The 18299-nt window shown below is 35.1% G+C and overlaps 1 protein-coding gene across 4 annotated transcripts in view; it reads right to left on the bottom strand.

The window, feature by feature from the left end:
- TTLL7 (tubulin tyrosine ligase like 7) overlaps positions 1-18299 on the bottom strand; it is a 157933-nt gene that overhangs the window by 39460 nt on the left and 100174 nt on the right. For all 4 annotated transcript variants that reach the window (XM_043460860.1, XM_043460861.1, XM_043460857.1 and 1 more), the window contains exons 14-18: positions 14117-14203; positions 9200-9398; positions 5085-5290; positions 3888-4022; positions 1883-1963 (exon numbers count right to left, since the gene is read on the bottom strand). In XM_043460860.1, coding sequence (XP_043316795.1) covers positions 1883-1963; positions 3888-4022; positions 5085-5290; positions 9200-9398; positions 14117-14203 — 708 coding nt within the window. The remainder of the gene's footprint in view (positions 1-1882; positions 1964-3887; positions 4023-5084; positions 5291-9199; positions 9399-14116; positions 14204-18299) is intronic.

Here is an 18299-nt window from a genome sequence, read left to right as displayed (position 1 = left end):
CAATGAATATTCAGGACTGATTTCCTTTAGGATGGACTAGTTGGATCTCCTTGCAGTCCAAGGGACTCTCAAGAGTCTTCTCCAACAACACAGTGCAAAAGCATCAATTCTTCAGCACTCAGCTTTCTTTTTAGTCCAACTCTCTCATCCATACATGATTATTGGAAAAACCATAGCTTCGATTACATGGACCTTTGTTGGCAAAGTAATGTCTCTGCTTTTTAATATGCTGTCTAGGTTGGTCACAGCTTTTCTTCTAAGGAGCAAGCATCTTTTAATTTCATGGCTGCAGTCACCATCTGCAGTGATTTTGGAGCCCCCCAAAATAAAGTCTGTCACTGTTTCCATTGTTTCCCCATCTATTTGCATGAAGTGATGGGATCAGATGCCATGATCTTAGTTTTCTGAATGCTGAGTTTTAAGCCAACTTTTTCTTTCTCTTCTTTCACTTTCATCAAGAGGCCCTTTAGTTCTTCTTCACTTTCTGCCATAAGGGTGGTGTCATCTGCATACCTGAGGTTATTGATATTTCTCCCAGAAATCTTGATTCCAGCTTGTGCTTCATCTAGCCCAGCATTTTGCATGATGTACTCTGCATATCAGTTAACTAATCATGGTGACATATACAGCCTTGAGTTACTCTTTTCCCAATTTGGAAACAGTCTGTTGTTCCATGTCCAGTTCTAACTGTGCTTCTTGACCTGCATACAGATTTCTCAGGAGGCAGGTTAGGTAGTCTGGTATTCCCATCTCTTGAAGAATTTTCCACAGTTTGTTGTGATCCACACAGTCAAAGGCTTTGGCATAGTCAATAAAGCAGAAATAGATGTTTTTCCGGAACTCTCTTGTTTTTTTGATGATCCAATGGATGTTGGCAATTTGATCTCTGGTTCCTCTGCCTTTTCTAACAGTGACTCTTAAGTTTTGTATCTCCATATATAGCCTTAGCTCTGAACTCATATATAGAATGAAACACTCAACACCTGCATTAGATGTTTAATCAATGTATCGACTTCAGTATGTTCAAAACGAAAGCAAAACAAAACAATGGGGAAAACGAAGCCCTGTTCTTTCTGCAGCATACACTCAATCAGTTATCAACCTAGCTAAGCCACCATCAGTTCTCAGCTCAGTTACCCTAAAAACCATAGAGTACCTGGTCTCTACCTCTGTTCTGCCGTTTTCCACTTACCCTAGTTCTGTTCTTCACAAGTAGCTCTCATGATCCCTCTAAATTAGAAACCATACTATGTAACTCCTCTGCTCAAAAATTTCTGGTGGTGTTCCATCACTTGGGATAAAACCCGAAGTATTTCCACAACCTGTAAAGCTGTGATCTGATCCCTGCTTATCTATTCAACTTCAACTGTCACCAACACATCACTCACTCTTGACCAGCACAAACCAACTATCCTGTCAATCAGGAAGTAAATGATGTCCCTACGTCTCATGGGCAGACCAGGCTAACTTGTACCCCAGGCCTCTGTATCTGCTCTTCCCTCTGTCTGATGCCATGTAGCTATAGATGTCTGCATAGTATTTTTCTCATTTCATTTAGGTCATCTTCTCTCAATTTTTAATCCTGATTTATTTTTCTTCATAGTTCTTAATACCACCATACATTCTATTATATATTGAATTATTATCAAACACCTTAACTAGAATACAAGCTCCATGAGACCATAGGAATTTTTTTTGATCCACTTGTTTATCCTCAGAACCTAGAACAGCACCTGAAACATAGTAGATAACAAATGTTTGTAAAGGAAACTAGTAAACAAATGAGTATGTGTGTAGTTTGATTATGAATGTGGTTTAACGGTCCTAGTTTAATACATAATCCAAAAGAGCAAAAACCTATTTTGGGGTATCCATTACTCACTTTTCGTTGTTTTACAGAGTCCAATTTTATGAGCCAATATGAAGCCACTTTTGTTTTATGATACTTCCAGTTATCAATGATCTGTTTGAGGGAAGAAATATTAAGAAATTTAATGTAATTAATTTGTGAAATGAAAACACTATTATACTATTTGAAATAAAAGATGCCTACTTTCATTAAAAAAAAGAGTACAAAGATTTTTTTAACATAAGGTAAAAAAGCTATCTGAATTTAAAGTTTTTCTCTTCTTGCTGTAAAAAGCAAACAACCTTTAATGAATGAAACTCAAACGTCTTCAGGAATATAAGGACTGGGAAGAAGCCAAAAATATATATTTTTCATTTTAATTCCAAGAACTGTATTTATAACATCATTCATAATAACAAAATATTGAATAGCACATTAGAAAATAGCCTATATATAATTAGGATTCTATTATTCCCTTTTATTTTTTGGTGCAAATATGCAAAATTTCTGAATATTTATTCTAGTTATATACACTATAACAAACAGATTAAAATAGTTGCTGCATAAGTAAACATGTTGTAACTAATCTAATGTCTAATATACTATATCAATTATATAAGCCTATACACATGTTCTTTACAGAACAATCACAATTATCCACAAACTTTAGTTTTACCCTCAGATTATCTAATTTTTCATCTACCTGACTGAAAAATGTAGTATACAACTTACATCTTAAGAAATATAAATAAAATGTCTGGTGCGAAAACACAGGCTCTACTCTATTGAATAAGATAACAATGTCAATAGAAATATATCTGGCATAATGTTTTACAACTAATATCCATTTTTCTTCCTTCTCCCTTGATGTAACAAATAGCATCTCATTTGTAAACGAGATACCATTTTCACTTTTTAAAATGTATATATAACAAACACAAAGCATAATATTTGGGGGTTTTGGTTATAACTATGTTATGATTACAAAATACAAATTGCCATTATTGATTTTTAACTACAAAAGTCTTTGTTTATTATTGTTTTTGGTTTGTTTTGTTTCTAGACAGTGCTTTAGATAGGTCTAACTGCTAAGTCGCTTCAGTCGTGTCCGACTCTGTGCGACCCCATAGACGGCAGCCCACCAGGCTCCGCCGTCCCTGGGATTCTCCAGGCAAGAATACTGGAGTGGGCTGCCATTTCCTCCTCCATGCAGTTCAGTTCTCTAAAGTGCTGCTGCTGCCGCTGCTATAAAAAGTGAAAAAAAGCCAACTGCACGGCTGTGGTTTCTATCCTACAACTGGCCACTAGATGGCGCTTTCTCCGGGTGAAAAACAACAACAAAAACCAGAAACCAGAAAACATTCTATTACTGAGAAGTTAGATACCTAAGAATGACAATTTGAAAGGATGTTTCAATGAAGAAATATCAATAGAACGTTGAGTGAAGAAATGCTATTTCACTCGAATATTTTAATATCTTGGACCTTCTTTCTAAATCAGGAGTAAGTTACAAACTTTAATGTGAATTTTAGGACTCTGCCATTTTAGAACGTTCCACTGGGTGGCGCAAATGCATATGTAACAAGAAAACACACAACGTTAACACTTCAAAATTCGACTAATACCATTCAAGGTATCATATTCAAATATTTACTTCATGCCCATGGCCCACTCTTTTCCTTATTATCTCATTCCATATTAAATCTTTCAAAATCTTTATAGAAGCAAGCTTAACTTGATGTGTCTTTAATCATTAAGAATAACTATTTAACACTAATTATTTTCAACTTGATGAAGCATCATTAAAATAGGACTATACACTAAAAGATATTTTGCATTGCTGATTATAAACGTGATCTAATTGCTCATGAATCATAATAATTCAAATAACCCCTGTATCTTCTTCTAAAGCTTGTGAGGTCATTCAAGTTTACAATGTCATTGAAGATAATGACATCAGGAAATAAATTTTAATATTTTAAGAAGAAGAATAAAAAGGTATGAGCTTCTTGGAATTTTATATACATCAAATACTCACATCTTCTATCAGAATTAATGATTCTGCATCTGATTTTCCTGGAAACCGGATCTTCATATCCTTGAGAACAAATAAGGTCTGACTTGTTAGATCATCTTCTTGTTCTTTTGGTCTCAGTTTCCGCAAAGACTCACTCTTAAATTTGAAAGAATACAGATATTTGGAGGGGGTCTTATTTCACTGTGTCACCATAATCTAAAAGATAGTTCTAGGTAAAAATGATGTGCTTTTAATTGAAAAAATAACAATGAAAAAGGAAAAAAATAATGTTTTTGCCTTTGTTCTTAGCATTAAAATCTTAGGATTAAATGGATATGATTTCCCAAGAGTGTCTTTCATGCTTCCACCCAGTTGCATTTTATGTAGCTCTAAATACCAAAACAAAAATATGAGTGTTTAAAAAAGTTTCATTTTCTACATATATCTCAGGCAATTCTCAATTAGAAAAAAAAAAAAAAAAAAACAGAAACTTGTTACCAAGTGACATTCATTCACTTATACTTTTCAGACTCTTTCCTTTGGAAGCAACATCCACATTAAATAAACAAATTAAATTGGTCTATGTGAACGTACATGGAGGTATCTACTGAGTTGGCCAACAAGTTCATTTGGGTTTTAAACCTGATTGAACTTGTTGGTCAACCCAACATTTGAGCATTTACTAGAAAACTTGGTTGCAAAAAAATTCACTGACTTCCTCAATACTGAATCTCTAGGATTTATGCTAAAGAAAGAAATATTATATATATGTATATATATATAAAATACTGTATGCAAATTTAATATACAGAAAACATTACTAAAAATTCTGAAGAATGCTCTAAAGATAATTTACCAATAGCTAATTTTTTAACTTATTTATCAATAGTCCCATTAAGGAAAATTTTCCATGAAACAAAATTCCCCAAATTCAGACACACTGTAAAATCAATGCAAATTTACCCTACTCCATGAGCAAACAGAAAATAAATATATTCTCAGTGTTCATCCTTAAGTTTTGTGATAAAGTGAAGCCGGCCTTTTAAGAATCCATATTTGGTTATAGGTGAAGAAAGAGGAATAATCCAAATTCCAGGAGACATGAGTTGAACAAAAGAAAGGATTTGATGTTCAATCTATCCTCCTCCCCGCTAATCCCTCTGCCACCTAAATCCTGAGTATAGTGCTCCTCTCAGGGGAACAAAACAGAAGACTTACCATTAGAGAGTCAGAGGAGCTGGCATCATTACTTTGAGGCAGATGCCTCACGTAGGAGGAGGCACGGTTTAAAGAATGTGACCGAGACCCTGAAGTCGGCCGGGATGCTGTTATCACTTGTTGAGCAGAAAAGGGGCGGATGTCTGCACAAGATGGTGACTGAGAAGAGATGGACCGAGGACAACTGACTGAACGCCTTATGGAGCCTATGGATGATGAAGAAAAGGGATCGCACAGTAGCAGAGTTAGTAGAAGTCCTCCACTCTATTGTATCTATACAAACTAATGATTAGCAGGGTGACTTCTTGTTGTTTTAGTTGCTAAGTCATGTCTGACTCTTTGTGACCCTATGGACCATAGTCCACCAATCTCCTCTGTCCATGGGATTTTCCAGGCTATACCACTGGAGTGGGTTGCCATTTCCTTCTCCAGCAGATCTTTCCAACCCAGGGATTGAATCCACGTCTCTTGAATTGGCAGGCAGGTTCCTTACTGCTGAGCCACTAGAGAAGCCCTAGAAGGCTGGCAGGAAGTGTCAAAGCATCAGCATCATCATGAGAATATACATTTAGAGTTATTTCTTCAATTTAAACAGTGAACATAGTGCAGAACTCCTGTCGTGTATAAAGAATGGCTCTTGTGAGAATAATACTTAAACAGTACTTTAGTGTTCTATTCTTGAAACTTGACAAAAGGACCAGAAGAACAGAAAGCTAACATGTATGGAACACATTCTACAAACCGGGCATCATGCTAGGTGTTACACTATTATCTTTGTTCTCACAGAAACCCTCTGAAGTACAAATCTCTAAAATGTGGAGACTCAGAGAGAGAACATGTCACATGACAAGAAGATTGCCAAGTTCAGTTCTAAATCCTGACTTAATGCCAGCATGCTCCCTTTTTCTATAACATAGACTGGTCACTTATTAGAATCTCTGCAGATGTTAGAAACAGAATATTTTACAGCAGGATTCATAGGGGAAAATGAATAGGGGAGAATGGCCAGGATAAATTGATGTTATCAAATTTAGGGCCCATGAAAAGAAAATAATAATAATGTGTGATTGTGTGCTCAATCGTATCCGACTCCTTGCGACCCCATGGACTGTAACCTGCCAGGCTCCTCTGTCTATAGAATTTTTCTGGCAAGAATACTGGAGTGGGTTGCCATTTCCTACTCCAGAGGATCTTCCCAACCCAGGGATTAAACTCGAATCTCTTGCAGTTTCAACATTGGAGAGCGGGTTGATTATCACTGTGACCTAGGAAGGATGCAATTATTGCAATAATAATAACAGAAAAAAAAAACAAAGATCATATAGCTGGTTATTTTAAGAGTAGTGCTAGACAGACAAGTCTTTACTCACAGAACAGACAAATTTTAAAAGTTAGATATAAATTACCATAGTAAAATATTTAAATGAAGAAAAAATGTCTGGATCAACGATTGTTATCAGAACAACTAGGAAAAATCATAGAATATCTTCTATGCTTGTGCAAATTGAGAACATTTAAAGGGAGAACCAATTATTCCTGACAAATTTTAATGCCTGACATAAAGAAATAGAATGTTATCTGATATTATCAACATCTATAACTTTTCTAGCACATATGTTCTATATACCCTCTGTTGTATATTTTCTCTCTGCTTAGGAAATATATCACTCTTCATTAATTAAATAATTTCATAAAACTCACATGAAGGCAAGTTCAATACCCAAATATTTCTCTTAATTAGCTGTTGAAAAAAATGTAAACCTTTATAAAGGCAATGGACTTGAGCCTTATATTTAGAGACGTATTTCTAAAGGATATTTTGAATTGATGATAAGTCTAATAGTCCTATTTAGTTCTGCAGAGTATAAAAAAGTATACTCATTCAAGCTATAAAAGATGTCAAACAAACAAAAAAAGCTTCCATTTGTTCCTACTGTTAATCTCCTTCTGAAAGTCACACTAGTTTTGAAAGAATGGCACTTCTAAAAAGGGCTGTGTGGAAAACACGCCATTGGTCAGTCTTCTTCTAGTAAATATTCACAAGCATGTACTAATACATACACCTTGGCCCTGCTTTCTTCAAGGGCTTATGATGATGGTTTGGATATGTATAATCTGATTATAGCTGCACACGGAAAACAACTTTCTCTTGAATCACAAGAGATTTTCATTTTTCTTCTGCATACATTAGAATTCAGACAGATTAACAAAGTAGTTAGATATGTCAATGATATTTAGGTAGACTAACAAAAAATGGTTGAAACTTTCATGCATAAATTATCTGAGAAAAAATACTTTAGATATGTCAATGATATTTAGGTAGACTAACAAAAAATGGTTGAAACTTTCATGCATAAATTATCTGAGAAAAAATACTTCATATAGTTTTGCATAGGACTACCATATATCAAATCAAAATATATCCTCTGGTACTGTAACGAGTTTAAATTTCCTATATTAACCCTCTACAATAGAAAGCGTTGTACATAAACTGAATTTTTATCCTCAGTTATCAACATCTCTTTGGAGAGAAAATTCAAGGAAGGCTTGTGGCTATAACATTCCTTAGTGTAAGATTAAAAAGAGAATATAAGAAATTGAAACTGTCGCTGCAATTCTTAATGGCTATGAAAACAAAATACAACTAATAAGGAGACAGATATTAATTGAATTAGACAAGCTTTAAAATGTGAATTTATACTTAAAAACATTTTTAGTACACTCTTTGTCTAATCTCAATTTGTTAAAACTACTGGTCTTAGAAGAAAAAAGAATCTGAGTGCAAGAGCCCTAGTAGTTTTTCTCATCCCTACTCCACCCTCTGTCAGTTCGTGCTGTTAGGGATATACACATTAGCCAATAGGAAAGGGGCTCCAAAACCGATTAAATCTGGGCAGAACAATGTCAGCTTCCAAAAGAGAAACAGAGCCATACTTACACAGAGACATACTGAAACTACTTAAGGAGTCTTTAAGATAAAGGAAATAATGGATAAAAGAGCTTACAAACTCTGAAACAGGTACTCAATAAACATACACTAAAAGAGTGAATAAAAAATGAAATATAATACACTACTTCCCCTCAAAACATATAAGCTCTCAAAGACAGGAAGTATTTTTATGGAATAATTTGAAAGTAAAAGAAACATCATTAAAAATCTTCATATATTAATTCTGCATTGCTCATGCATTTTTCCCATAAGTATGGAAGGCTGAGTTTATCAGGAAACTACCATATTAAACCATTGCTGGAGACAGAGCAACAGAGGCTCAGAAATGTTTTTATGGAGTGATTGAACTCTGTGGAGCTCTGGGACAGTGGAGGACAAGGCAGTCAGAGAGATGAGTGACAGAGGTTAAGAAAAGTCCTGCATCGGAGACAATAGCAGGAAGGGGTATCCGACTGAGCCTGGGCAACACCAATACCACGCTGGACATCTGGGGATGAAAGAAGAATCACAGACACAACACTGGACATTTGGGATCGAAAAATGAATGAAAGAGAGAGAAAATGAGGAAAGAAAGAAAGGAAGAAAGCAGAAAAAGGCAGCAGGAAAGAAGGAAACAGAGAAGCTGGTTAGATCTTCTCCTGAATACTTCCCGTACACCAAAGTCCTGACTGAAGTGCTTACCCATGATGAAAATGGGAGGGAAGAAAACTTCAACTATTTCACAATTGTGTGGCTCACAGATACATTCAAGTCAAATACCTAGAGAGATACACACATTTTTTAAAATAGGGGAGAATATAAAACAAAATGAATGACAGAGTGGGGAACAGAATCAGAGAATATTGGGGCTTAAAAGAGGATGCCATCAGCAGATAACCATGAGGCACAGTTACAGACTCATGCAGAAATTTAGGACTTAACGAAGACTTTGAAACATGGAACAAAAGACTACAGAGATCCTTAAGTCAAACTCCTTTTGTTTTCCATTTGCAGACCCTGAAAGAGATTGTGGGATCCAGACCTGAGTGAGGTCTGGTGGGAAGGAAGTGGGGTAGAATCTAGGTCTCCTCACACACAAGGGTTCATTTGGCCCAAGGTCTTTTATTGAGTTATTTCAGTTTCACACTTCTTCATATAACAACTAAGCTAGAAGAATTTAACTTACTGGATGGCTGGATTAACTTGTAGTGGTTGGACTGTTTAAGATTATACGTAACTTGCTTTTCTCTTTTCTTATCTTGGTACTCGTCTTTTTCATTTTCGTCAGATTCTGAAGAGCTGTTGCTACTGCCATAGCTGCTGTCACTGCTGTAGTACTTCTGTCTTTTCATTATCTCGGTACTCTCAGGCATGGAAGACAGAGGCTAAAATGGAAGGAAATGTTTATTTTGTTAGGGCTCAGAAAGTCTTATGCACATGATTAGTGTAGTATTTCCAGTTTCCCACTTGGCAAATAGATGAGGGAAAAGTGGAAAAGGTGGCAGATTTTATTTTCATGGATTTCAAAATCATTGCAGATGTGAAATTAAAAGACACTTGCAAAAAAAAAAAAAAAAAAAAAGACACTTGCTACTTGGAAGAAAAGCCATGATAAAGCTAGACAGTGTATTAAAAAGCAGAGACATCACTTTGCTGACAAAGGTCCATACAGTCAAAACTATGGTTTTTCCAATAGTCATGTATGGATGTGAGAGTTGCACTATAAAGAAGGCTGAGTACTGAAGAATTGATGCTTTCGAACTGCGGTGTTGGAGAAGACTCGTGAGAGTCCCTTGAACTGCAAGGAGATCAAACTAGTCAATCCTAAAGGAAATCAACCCTAAATATACAATTGAAGGACTGATGCTGAAGCTGAAGCTCCAATACTTTGGCCACCTGATGTGAAGAGCTGACTCACTGGAAAAGACCTTGATGCTGGGAAAGATTGAGGGCAGGAAGAGAAGGGGGAGACAGAGGATGAGATGGTTGGATGGCATCACCAACTAAATGGACATGAGTTTGAGCAAACTGCGGGAGATAGTGAAGGACAGGGAAGCCTGATGTGCTGCAGTCCACTGGGGTTGCAAAGAGTCAGACTCAACTTAGAGGCTGACCAACAAAATGTTCAAAATCACTCAATAAATGTGTATATGTGTATGTGTGCGTGTGTGTTTGTGAGAGAGAAAGGAGGAGGAGAGAAGGAAGAAAAAGAGAAGCAAAAGAGGCAAAAAATAAAATAAGAAAGCAATAGTCCGATAAGCCATTATAAGTAAGATAATTCACTATAAACAAAACAGGCCACATCTTAAAACAGTCTATGAGCCTATCCACTTGAATAATGTGCAACAAGAAGCAAGATATTCCTCACATGTTTAACTTCATTATGGACACTTTAAGAAACAAAATTTTTAGTTAATTTTCCATGTTCCAAATTGGTCATGTTTTTTCTTGGAGGATTCCTACCTCTGACACATAGTATCTGGTCATAATGGAACAACATTGCTTTTCATTGCCCACACCACATTTTAAAAGGAGATATGAAAATTTCAGTATTACATAATTTTTTTAGAAATTAAATGCTATGTAGATGGGTAAGTTTGTAAAGATTCAAAATGCCATGATATCATGTTTCAGCATCTCTATCAGAATCATTTGTCACTGAATCCCCCAGTCAATGTGTTTCCAGTGATGACAGCTGAAAGAATAAAACATAAGGGAAGTGGGACATCTTCACTTCACAAAGAATGTGCACAACCAAGTAGAGTTGGACAGTTTTGTAACTTAGTCATTTTAAGAGACAATTACACACTCTATATGCCTCTTATTCCTGCTAGGGAAGGTTCCTGTAATTGTATACTAGTTTCTCATTCTCTGTTAAATCAAACAAAAATGTTTTGATGTTAGCACACACTGTAATAAAATCCTTGGCTACCCTGGGATTTCATGGAAATGAGGTATGTCCTCTCATGTAGCAGTGTAGGATGGAAAGATGAAGAAAGAAAAAGCATTTCACAAAGTGCCTAGAATACATAGTAAGCCAAAGCACAGTCTTAAAGTCACTGTCTTAGCAAAGGATGAGAAATAAACAAAGCAGGGAATTAATTTAATACCCTAAGTACCAACTTGTGTTTAAGATATGTTCTTCTTTTGATAGTCTAATATTTACTGAGAGCTAATAATGTTCAAAGAGATACACAGAAAAACATTTACCAGTAACACAATCATCAAACACTTTGATAGTCCTGGGGAATATGAATTCTAGAGAAAGGATGTTTCTTCAGAAGTCTAGCATACCCAGAAAAAAAAAATTAGCACAATGAGGCTTGCTAGTAGTACCTTCCTTCAAGTAGGCAAAGAGCTTTAAAATTTCTTAAGGAACTTGCCTACATAATGAGTTGAGTCTATGAAGAATCGCAAACAGAAATGGACAGCTAAATCTTTGTTTCATACATGTATTTGGGACTAGTTAAAAATACATTGTTCAAGCAGACTTCTTAATGAATAAGAAGTCATAGAAAATAAACTCCAAAGAGTGCCTTAACTACAAAATGAAATTTGTAAACTGGTATTGAGTTCTAACACAAACCATACCATTCATTTTTATGTCCAACTGTATTATGAACTGGGTTGCATATTAAAAATATATAAATGGTATAAAGAATAACAAAACAAATACCAAATACATTCTACCTGACTGAAAAACAATGATAATACTTTATGTGATATTATTTATGTATATACAACTGAGCGACTAAGCCCACATTTATGTATTTAATAGCAAATCAATATTTCTTATATTCTCAAATAATTGAAACTTTGTTTCTCCTAGTACCAGTTTCATTTAACCTTGATTACCTTCAATTATTCTACCAGTGAATACATTGGAAATCAATATTTGGTGTGTGATAACATCCCTCTCAAAAGGAAAGGCCATTTTAAAATTTGGCATACTCCAGACCCTCGGTGTACAGGATGTTAGAAGTTGTAAAAGTACTTTTATTTCAGATTGATTATGCAACTTCCAGTACTTTGAAATATTTCGAGTGTTAATAACTACAGGAATTAATCAATTTTTTCATTTCAAGAAATACATTGCTGCACTATACTATGCGCCAAGTCGCTTTAGTCGTGTCTGACTCCTTGCAACCCCGTGGACTGTAGCCTGTCAGGCCCCTCTGTGCATGGGATTCCCCAGGCAAGAATGCTGGAGTGGGTTGCCATTCCCTTTTCCAGGGCGTCTTCCCAACCCAGAGATTGAACGTGTGTCTCTTATGTCTCCTTCATTGGCAGGTGGGTTTTTTACCACTAGTGCCACCATGGTTAGCCCCTACTATTTGCCTGGAATAAGAGGGGTTGAGAAATACACAGTGTGAATTCTGTCCTCTTGGAGGTAATATTTTTATTTGGATGATAAGCCTTTTTTCACGAAGCTAAACAAAATTATAAGACAGCAGAAGGGTGACTTAGAGTCTTTGCATTTGCAAATCTTCCACAAATATTTGTGCACCCAGGTTGCCTCACATCTGGTTTGCTAAACTGCTAAATAATTAATATACAAAGTTTAGAAACTTCCCTATATTTTCCAAAATGAAGCAATAACATGAAGGTGTTCACTTTTACTCATACTCTAAAAATATATTTGTTCCAAAGGAATTACCAACATCTTCTACAGTTCTTTAATATAGAACACCTAATTCAAAAGAACAACGCCTGACACCCATGTTTCCGGTCTTCACCAGATACGTATCTGTCACCAGATTTGTCTTGTACCCATTTACTCTCCAAGATTCTCTCACTTGAGTCATACCAAATTCCTTGTCGTTTTTCCAATACCGTATGCAGTGTTATACCTCCATGTCTTTGCCTTTAATGTTCGCCTGACCCTAAATGTCCTCCTACCCTTCTTGAATGTTTAGGGAACTACTCAAGATGCAGTTCAAATGGTGCTTCCTTTATGAAGCCATCCATAGTCCACCAATCCCTTTCTTCTCTATGTTGCTGTAGCACTTTTCACTCTCTTAATTGCAGTACTTGCCGCAATATACCCTGGTTTTTGGTTCACCTATCTGCCCTTCCACTAGTCAACAAGGTCCCTGTGGACACATTCAACAAACTTAACTAATGGTTTTGAGAACCTACTAAGGGCCACATGCTATATTCAGTGCTAGAGGTGTAAAGATGAAATACACCTCCTACCTTCAAGGGACTCACAAGCTCATATGAAGGCAAATACACATACAATCTTTTGTCACAACTGTTTTACAAAAGTGTCATTTGTGGTACAGCAATAGAAGGAGAGGACAGAAGATCCAGGTCTAATAAGAGGCATGGGGGAAGATTTCACAGCAGCAACTGGATGAGGAGGGGGTCTCTAATCAATCAAGCAGTGAATCAATTATTTTTTTTAGTAAGCAGGCATGTAAGAAAAATCATGAACGCATGACAGAGCAGGATATCTGTCAGGATGAAGTGATAGTTTTAGTACTGCTGAAATGTAAAGTGAAAAAAAGCAGAATGAAAACTCTTTCCAAGATGTTAGGAATTCAAATTTCGCACTTTACTTGCAAAGCCTTTGACATGAAAAGAACACATGAATGAAGCACAGAGCAGATGAAGGTAAAGCAAACACTTGCCTATTTTTGCCAGCATGATCACTTTCTATGTATTCTTAGAAACTTTAACTGTTTTACCTCACACAAACTTAATATAGGAGGGCTAGGAAAAGATGGGGCTCCTCATTAGTATCTCTAGAGTCATGATTTGTCTTATCTAAAATGCTACACATCTCTGAAAATTATACATCTGGAGATATATGGAAAACTTAATACTGAGTATATAATGATGGTACCAATTCTAGGTCTTATTTGACCCTGACTCATAGGGCTTTCACTCGATTCAGGATAGAATCAGAAAATGAGATAAACTAACAAAATGAAGCTTCTCCTAAATACAAGATAATGTCATCTAATTCTATCTTCACTGGAAACATAGTCCACAAAGTTTCTTGAAAGTGGCATCAGTCATTTGTAGAGTCAGAAAAGTGAAAAGAAAATCAACTGTCCATAGAAGAGTCTACTTTGATAGGAAGTAAGGGAGAAGGTACCTTTGGTCCTCGAGACTTGGTAGTTTTGCCCATTAGCTTTTCATCATCAATTTCACATTGTTCCAGAAGATCCAAAATGTCTTCCTCCTTAAAAAAAAAAAAAAAAAATTAATTAAAATCATGATCACTAATGGACTCCAGAATTTTTCCAAGTTCATTAGTCTTCATGTATTGTAAAGATTCCAAAAACTATTTAACAAAGATTGTTCAGATCAAATGAGAAATAAAGGATCATGGCAAACTCTTGAAAAAACTTTCACTAAAATATGGTAATAAAAATAGTACTAAGCTGAAATTATTATGTAGTGATAATCATAAACAAATATATCCTTAAGTTTTCATAAATTATTAATATCTTAGAATATAATACTTCAATAAATTAGCCTGTTGGATACTTTAAAACTTCTAAAAGTTCACTCTGATTTCACTAGACCACAATTTCATCAATCATTTCCATATTGATTAGTGTAAAATAAAATTACAACTTCAGACAGAACACTGATGACTGGCCTAATAGGTTCGTTTACAACAATCCAATGTTAATATTTAGGTAATGGACACAGTTTAATGAAACTCAAATTTTAACTATTGAACAAGGATATCTTTAGAACTTTATGAAAGTTTTTCATTCTATAGGCCTAATATCTTCTCTTATACTCTTCGAAAGTCACTTCGAAGTCAAAGGGTAACATTATGAAAACTCAGGAGCAACAGGAGTACAATAGCTATACTAAAAGTGGTACAGTCAACTGCTTTCATTATCTATTCAACATATAAAATATCATATCTTCACTTATATATTTATGACTTATATTTGTATTTCTTTTTTTAAAGGGGGGTTACAAGAAACTAGAAATCTCACTGTGCAATGGAAATCCATAAAAAGGTCACTCTTCATCCCAACCTAAGATTTAGTTATTAAAATACCAAAAGATTCTTGTTATAAAGCTTTGATTAAACAACAAAACAATCCTACAACGAATTCCAAAGATACAGTACACAATAGTTAAAAAGTAAGGAGTTCCACTTTTGTTCGGAGAAAGAAGGTCATATAGACAATATTTTCATCATAAAAGCTAAAAAAAGATGATAAACTAAATAATCATACTTTTTAAGACATCAGAAAGCTGTGGATAAAAGTAATGTAAAAGGAATTATACCAGAGAGGGAAAAGTGCTCCTAAGTGAGCAGAGATAAGTGGCCACTTTCCACGTTGGGGTCATTTGTCAAGCCTAGAAACAGTTGAGTAGAGAGGTCTATAATAGGCATAGAGATTCTGCAAGAATCCAGTGGAGTTTTCTAGTGTCATGTGGGCTAGTGAGATGCCTAGAAGAGACCCACAGACCTGGTTCTCTTCACCTTCTGCCTCTCCAACAGCAATTTTAGTTGAGTATGTAGTGGAATAGGAGGATAGAGCCATGGATAGAAAACCAAAAACACTTCTCTATAGTCGTGAAATTACTAGATACCAGTAGACAATGAGGCCTGTAATAGAGTGAATAGATACCACTCACAAGGTGTTTGAAACCAGAGATAAACTAAAGCAAACCCTCTGCAACGCAGCCTGAGCCTCCGTTCAACTTTTTTCTTTTTTTACTTCATTTTTCGTTGAAATATATTTGACATATAACATTGTGTAAATTTTAGGGAGACAAAATGTTGACTTGATACCTTTATGCATTTAACATGATTGCCGTTTTAGCAATAGTTAGCTCCTTTATCATATCACATAATCATCCATTTCTTGAGACTGAGATAATTAAGTAATGTTTGATAATTACAATATGATATTGTTGTCTATATTCACTATACTGAGCATTAGATCTCTAGGGCTTATTTACTTCTAGTTACAAGACTGTACCCTTAAACAGTATTTCTCCTAGTCCACCACACCCCAGCCCTAGTAACCACTATTTACTCTTTGTGTTATGCATCTGTCTTTTTTGGATTCCACATCTAAGTGATATCAAACAGAATTTGTCTTTCTCTGTCTGACTTATCTCACTTATGTCCTCAAGGTCCATCCACATTGTCACAAATAGCAGGACCACCTTCTTTCTAGTAGCTGACTAATTTATATATATAAATTTATATATATATATATATATATATTTATATATATACCACATCATCTTTACCTGCTCATCCACTGATGGGCACTTAGGTTGCTTCCATAACTTGGCTAGTGAGAATTATGCTGCAATAAACATGTGAGTGCATTTATCTCTGATATCCTGTTTCCATTTCCTTTGGGTAAATACTCAGAAATGGAATTGCTGGATCATATAGTAGATCTATTTATAATTTTTTGAGGAACCTCTGTATTGTTTTCTTTAGTGAAAACAAATTTAGTGGGAACAAATTTATATTCCCACCAATGGATTATAAGAGTTCCCATTTCTCTCCATCCTTTCCAACACTTTTTACCTCTTATCTTCTTGATAACAGCCATTCTAACAAGTGCGAGGTGATATCTCATTGTGGTCTTGATTTGAATTTCCCTGATGATTAGGGATGCTGAGCATCTTTCTATGTACCTGTTGGCCACTGGAATATCTTCTTTGGAAAACTGTCTACTTAGTCCCTCTGTTCATTTTTAATCAAGTTGTTTATTTGTATGTGTGTTGTGAGTTTATTTGTATGTGAGTTGTATGAGTTCTTTACAAATATTAGATATTAACCCTTTCTCTTATATATGGTTTGCAAAAATTTTCTCCCATTCTGTAGGTGACCTTTTCATTTTGTTGTTTCTTTTGGTGTGCAGAAACGTTTAAGTTTGATACAGTTCCCACTGTTGAGTTTTTGCTTTTGCTCAACTTTTCTTTGCCTCAAAGATTAGCCTCTTGACCTAGCGCCCTGAAATAAGAAACAAATGCCTTCTTTTGAACAAAATAGTATCAGTTCAATTTTGATTATTTTTAACAATGTCTGTAGAATAAATGAAAATTATAGGACATTCAAACTAACAGAAAAATGTGATCCACAATTAAAAGGAAAAATCATCAATAAAAGCAAGTCCATAAATGATCCAGATGTTAAAATTAACAGACAAGAATTTTAAAATAACTTATATGCATATTAGATAAAATTGATAAAAACAGAATGAATAAAAGATGCAAACTTTTAATAGAGAAACAGAATTCAAAAAGCCAAATGGACATTCTTGAGTTGAAAAATGTAAGAACTGATTGGATAGCCTCACTGGCACACTAAATTCAGCAAAGATACATCAATAGAAATCATCCAAACTGAAGGACAGAGAGAGAGAGAGAAGGAAAGTAGAACGTAATATCAAAGACACAGTCTGTCCGTTAGTATCCACGGGGGTTGGTTCCAGAACCTCCTGCAGATATCAAAATCTGTAGATGCCCAAGTTCCTCATACAACATGGTGCAATATTTGCATATGACCTACACAAATCCTCCTATATATTTTAAATCAGCTTTAGATTACTTATAATACATAATACAAAGTAAATGCCATATAAATAGTTACAAATATAATGCTACGAAAGGAGTTGCTGGAGCATGCCAAATTCACGCTTTGCTTTCTGGAACTTCCTGAATTTTTTTCCAAATATTTTAACCTACAGTTGGTTGAATTCACAGATGGAGAACCTGTGAATACAGAAGGCCAACTGTATCTGAGATGCTGTCCAATGACCTAATATGTGTAATGAGAGTCCCATAAAGAGACAATATACAGAATAACACAGAAAAAATCTGAAGGAAAAGCAAAAGACAGGTTTCCGAAACCAATGAGAGAGATGAATCCACAGCTTCAAGAGGTCAAGAAAATTATGAGCAGGGTGAATATTAAAAAAAACAAAAAACAAAAAACCACAGACACATCAAGGTCAAAATTCTGAAAATAAAGAAAAAGGCTGCCAGGAGAAAAAAAAATCATATTACATTCAGATGTGCTGGTATTTAAAAAAAAGAAGTGCCAACATAGAATTCTATACTCAGTTAAATTACAATTTTAAGTAAAGGTATAAATAAAAGACAAATGCAGACAAAAACCAAAACCAAGAAAAACAAACAAACAAACAACAAAAAAAGAAACAAGCAAAAGACTCATCACCACTACACTCATGCTACAAGGAACATGAAACAATAGACTTCTTCAAACTGAAGGAAGACAAACCTTGTCAAAAGCATGAATATGCACAATAGAATGAAGA

Source organism: Cervus canadensis, chromosome 2 (genome assembly GCF_019320065.1).
Source record: "Cervus canadensis isolate Bull #8, Minnesota chromosome 2, ASM1932006v1, whole genome shotgun sequence".
NCBI lineage: Eukaryota > Metazoa > Chordata > Mammalia > Artiodactyla > Cervidae > Cervus > Cervus canadensis.
The sequence above is the reverse complement of the archived record's forward strand: the minus strand, read 5'-3'. Positions and strand labels throughout refer to the sequence as shown.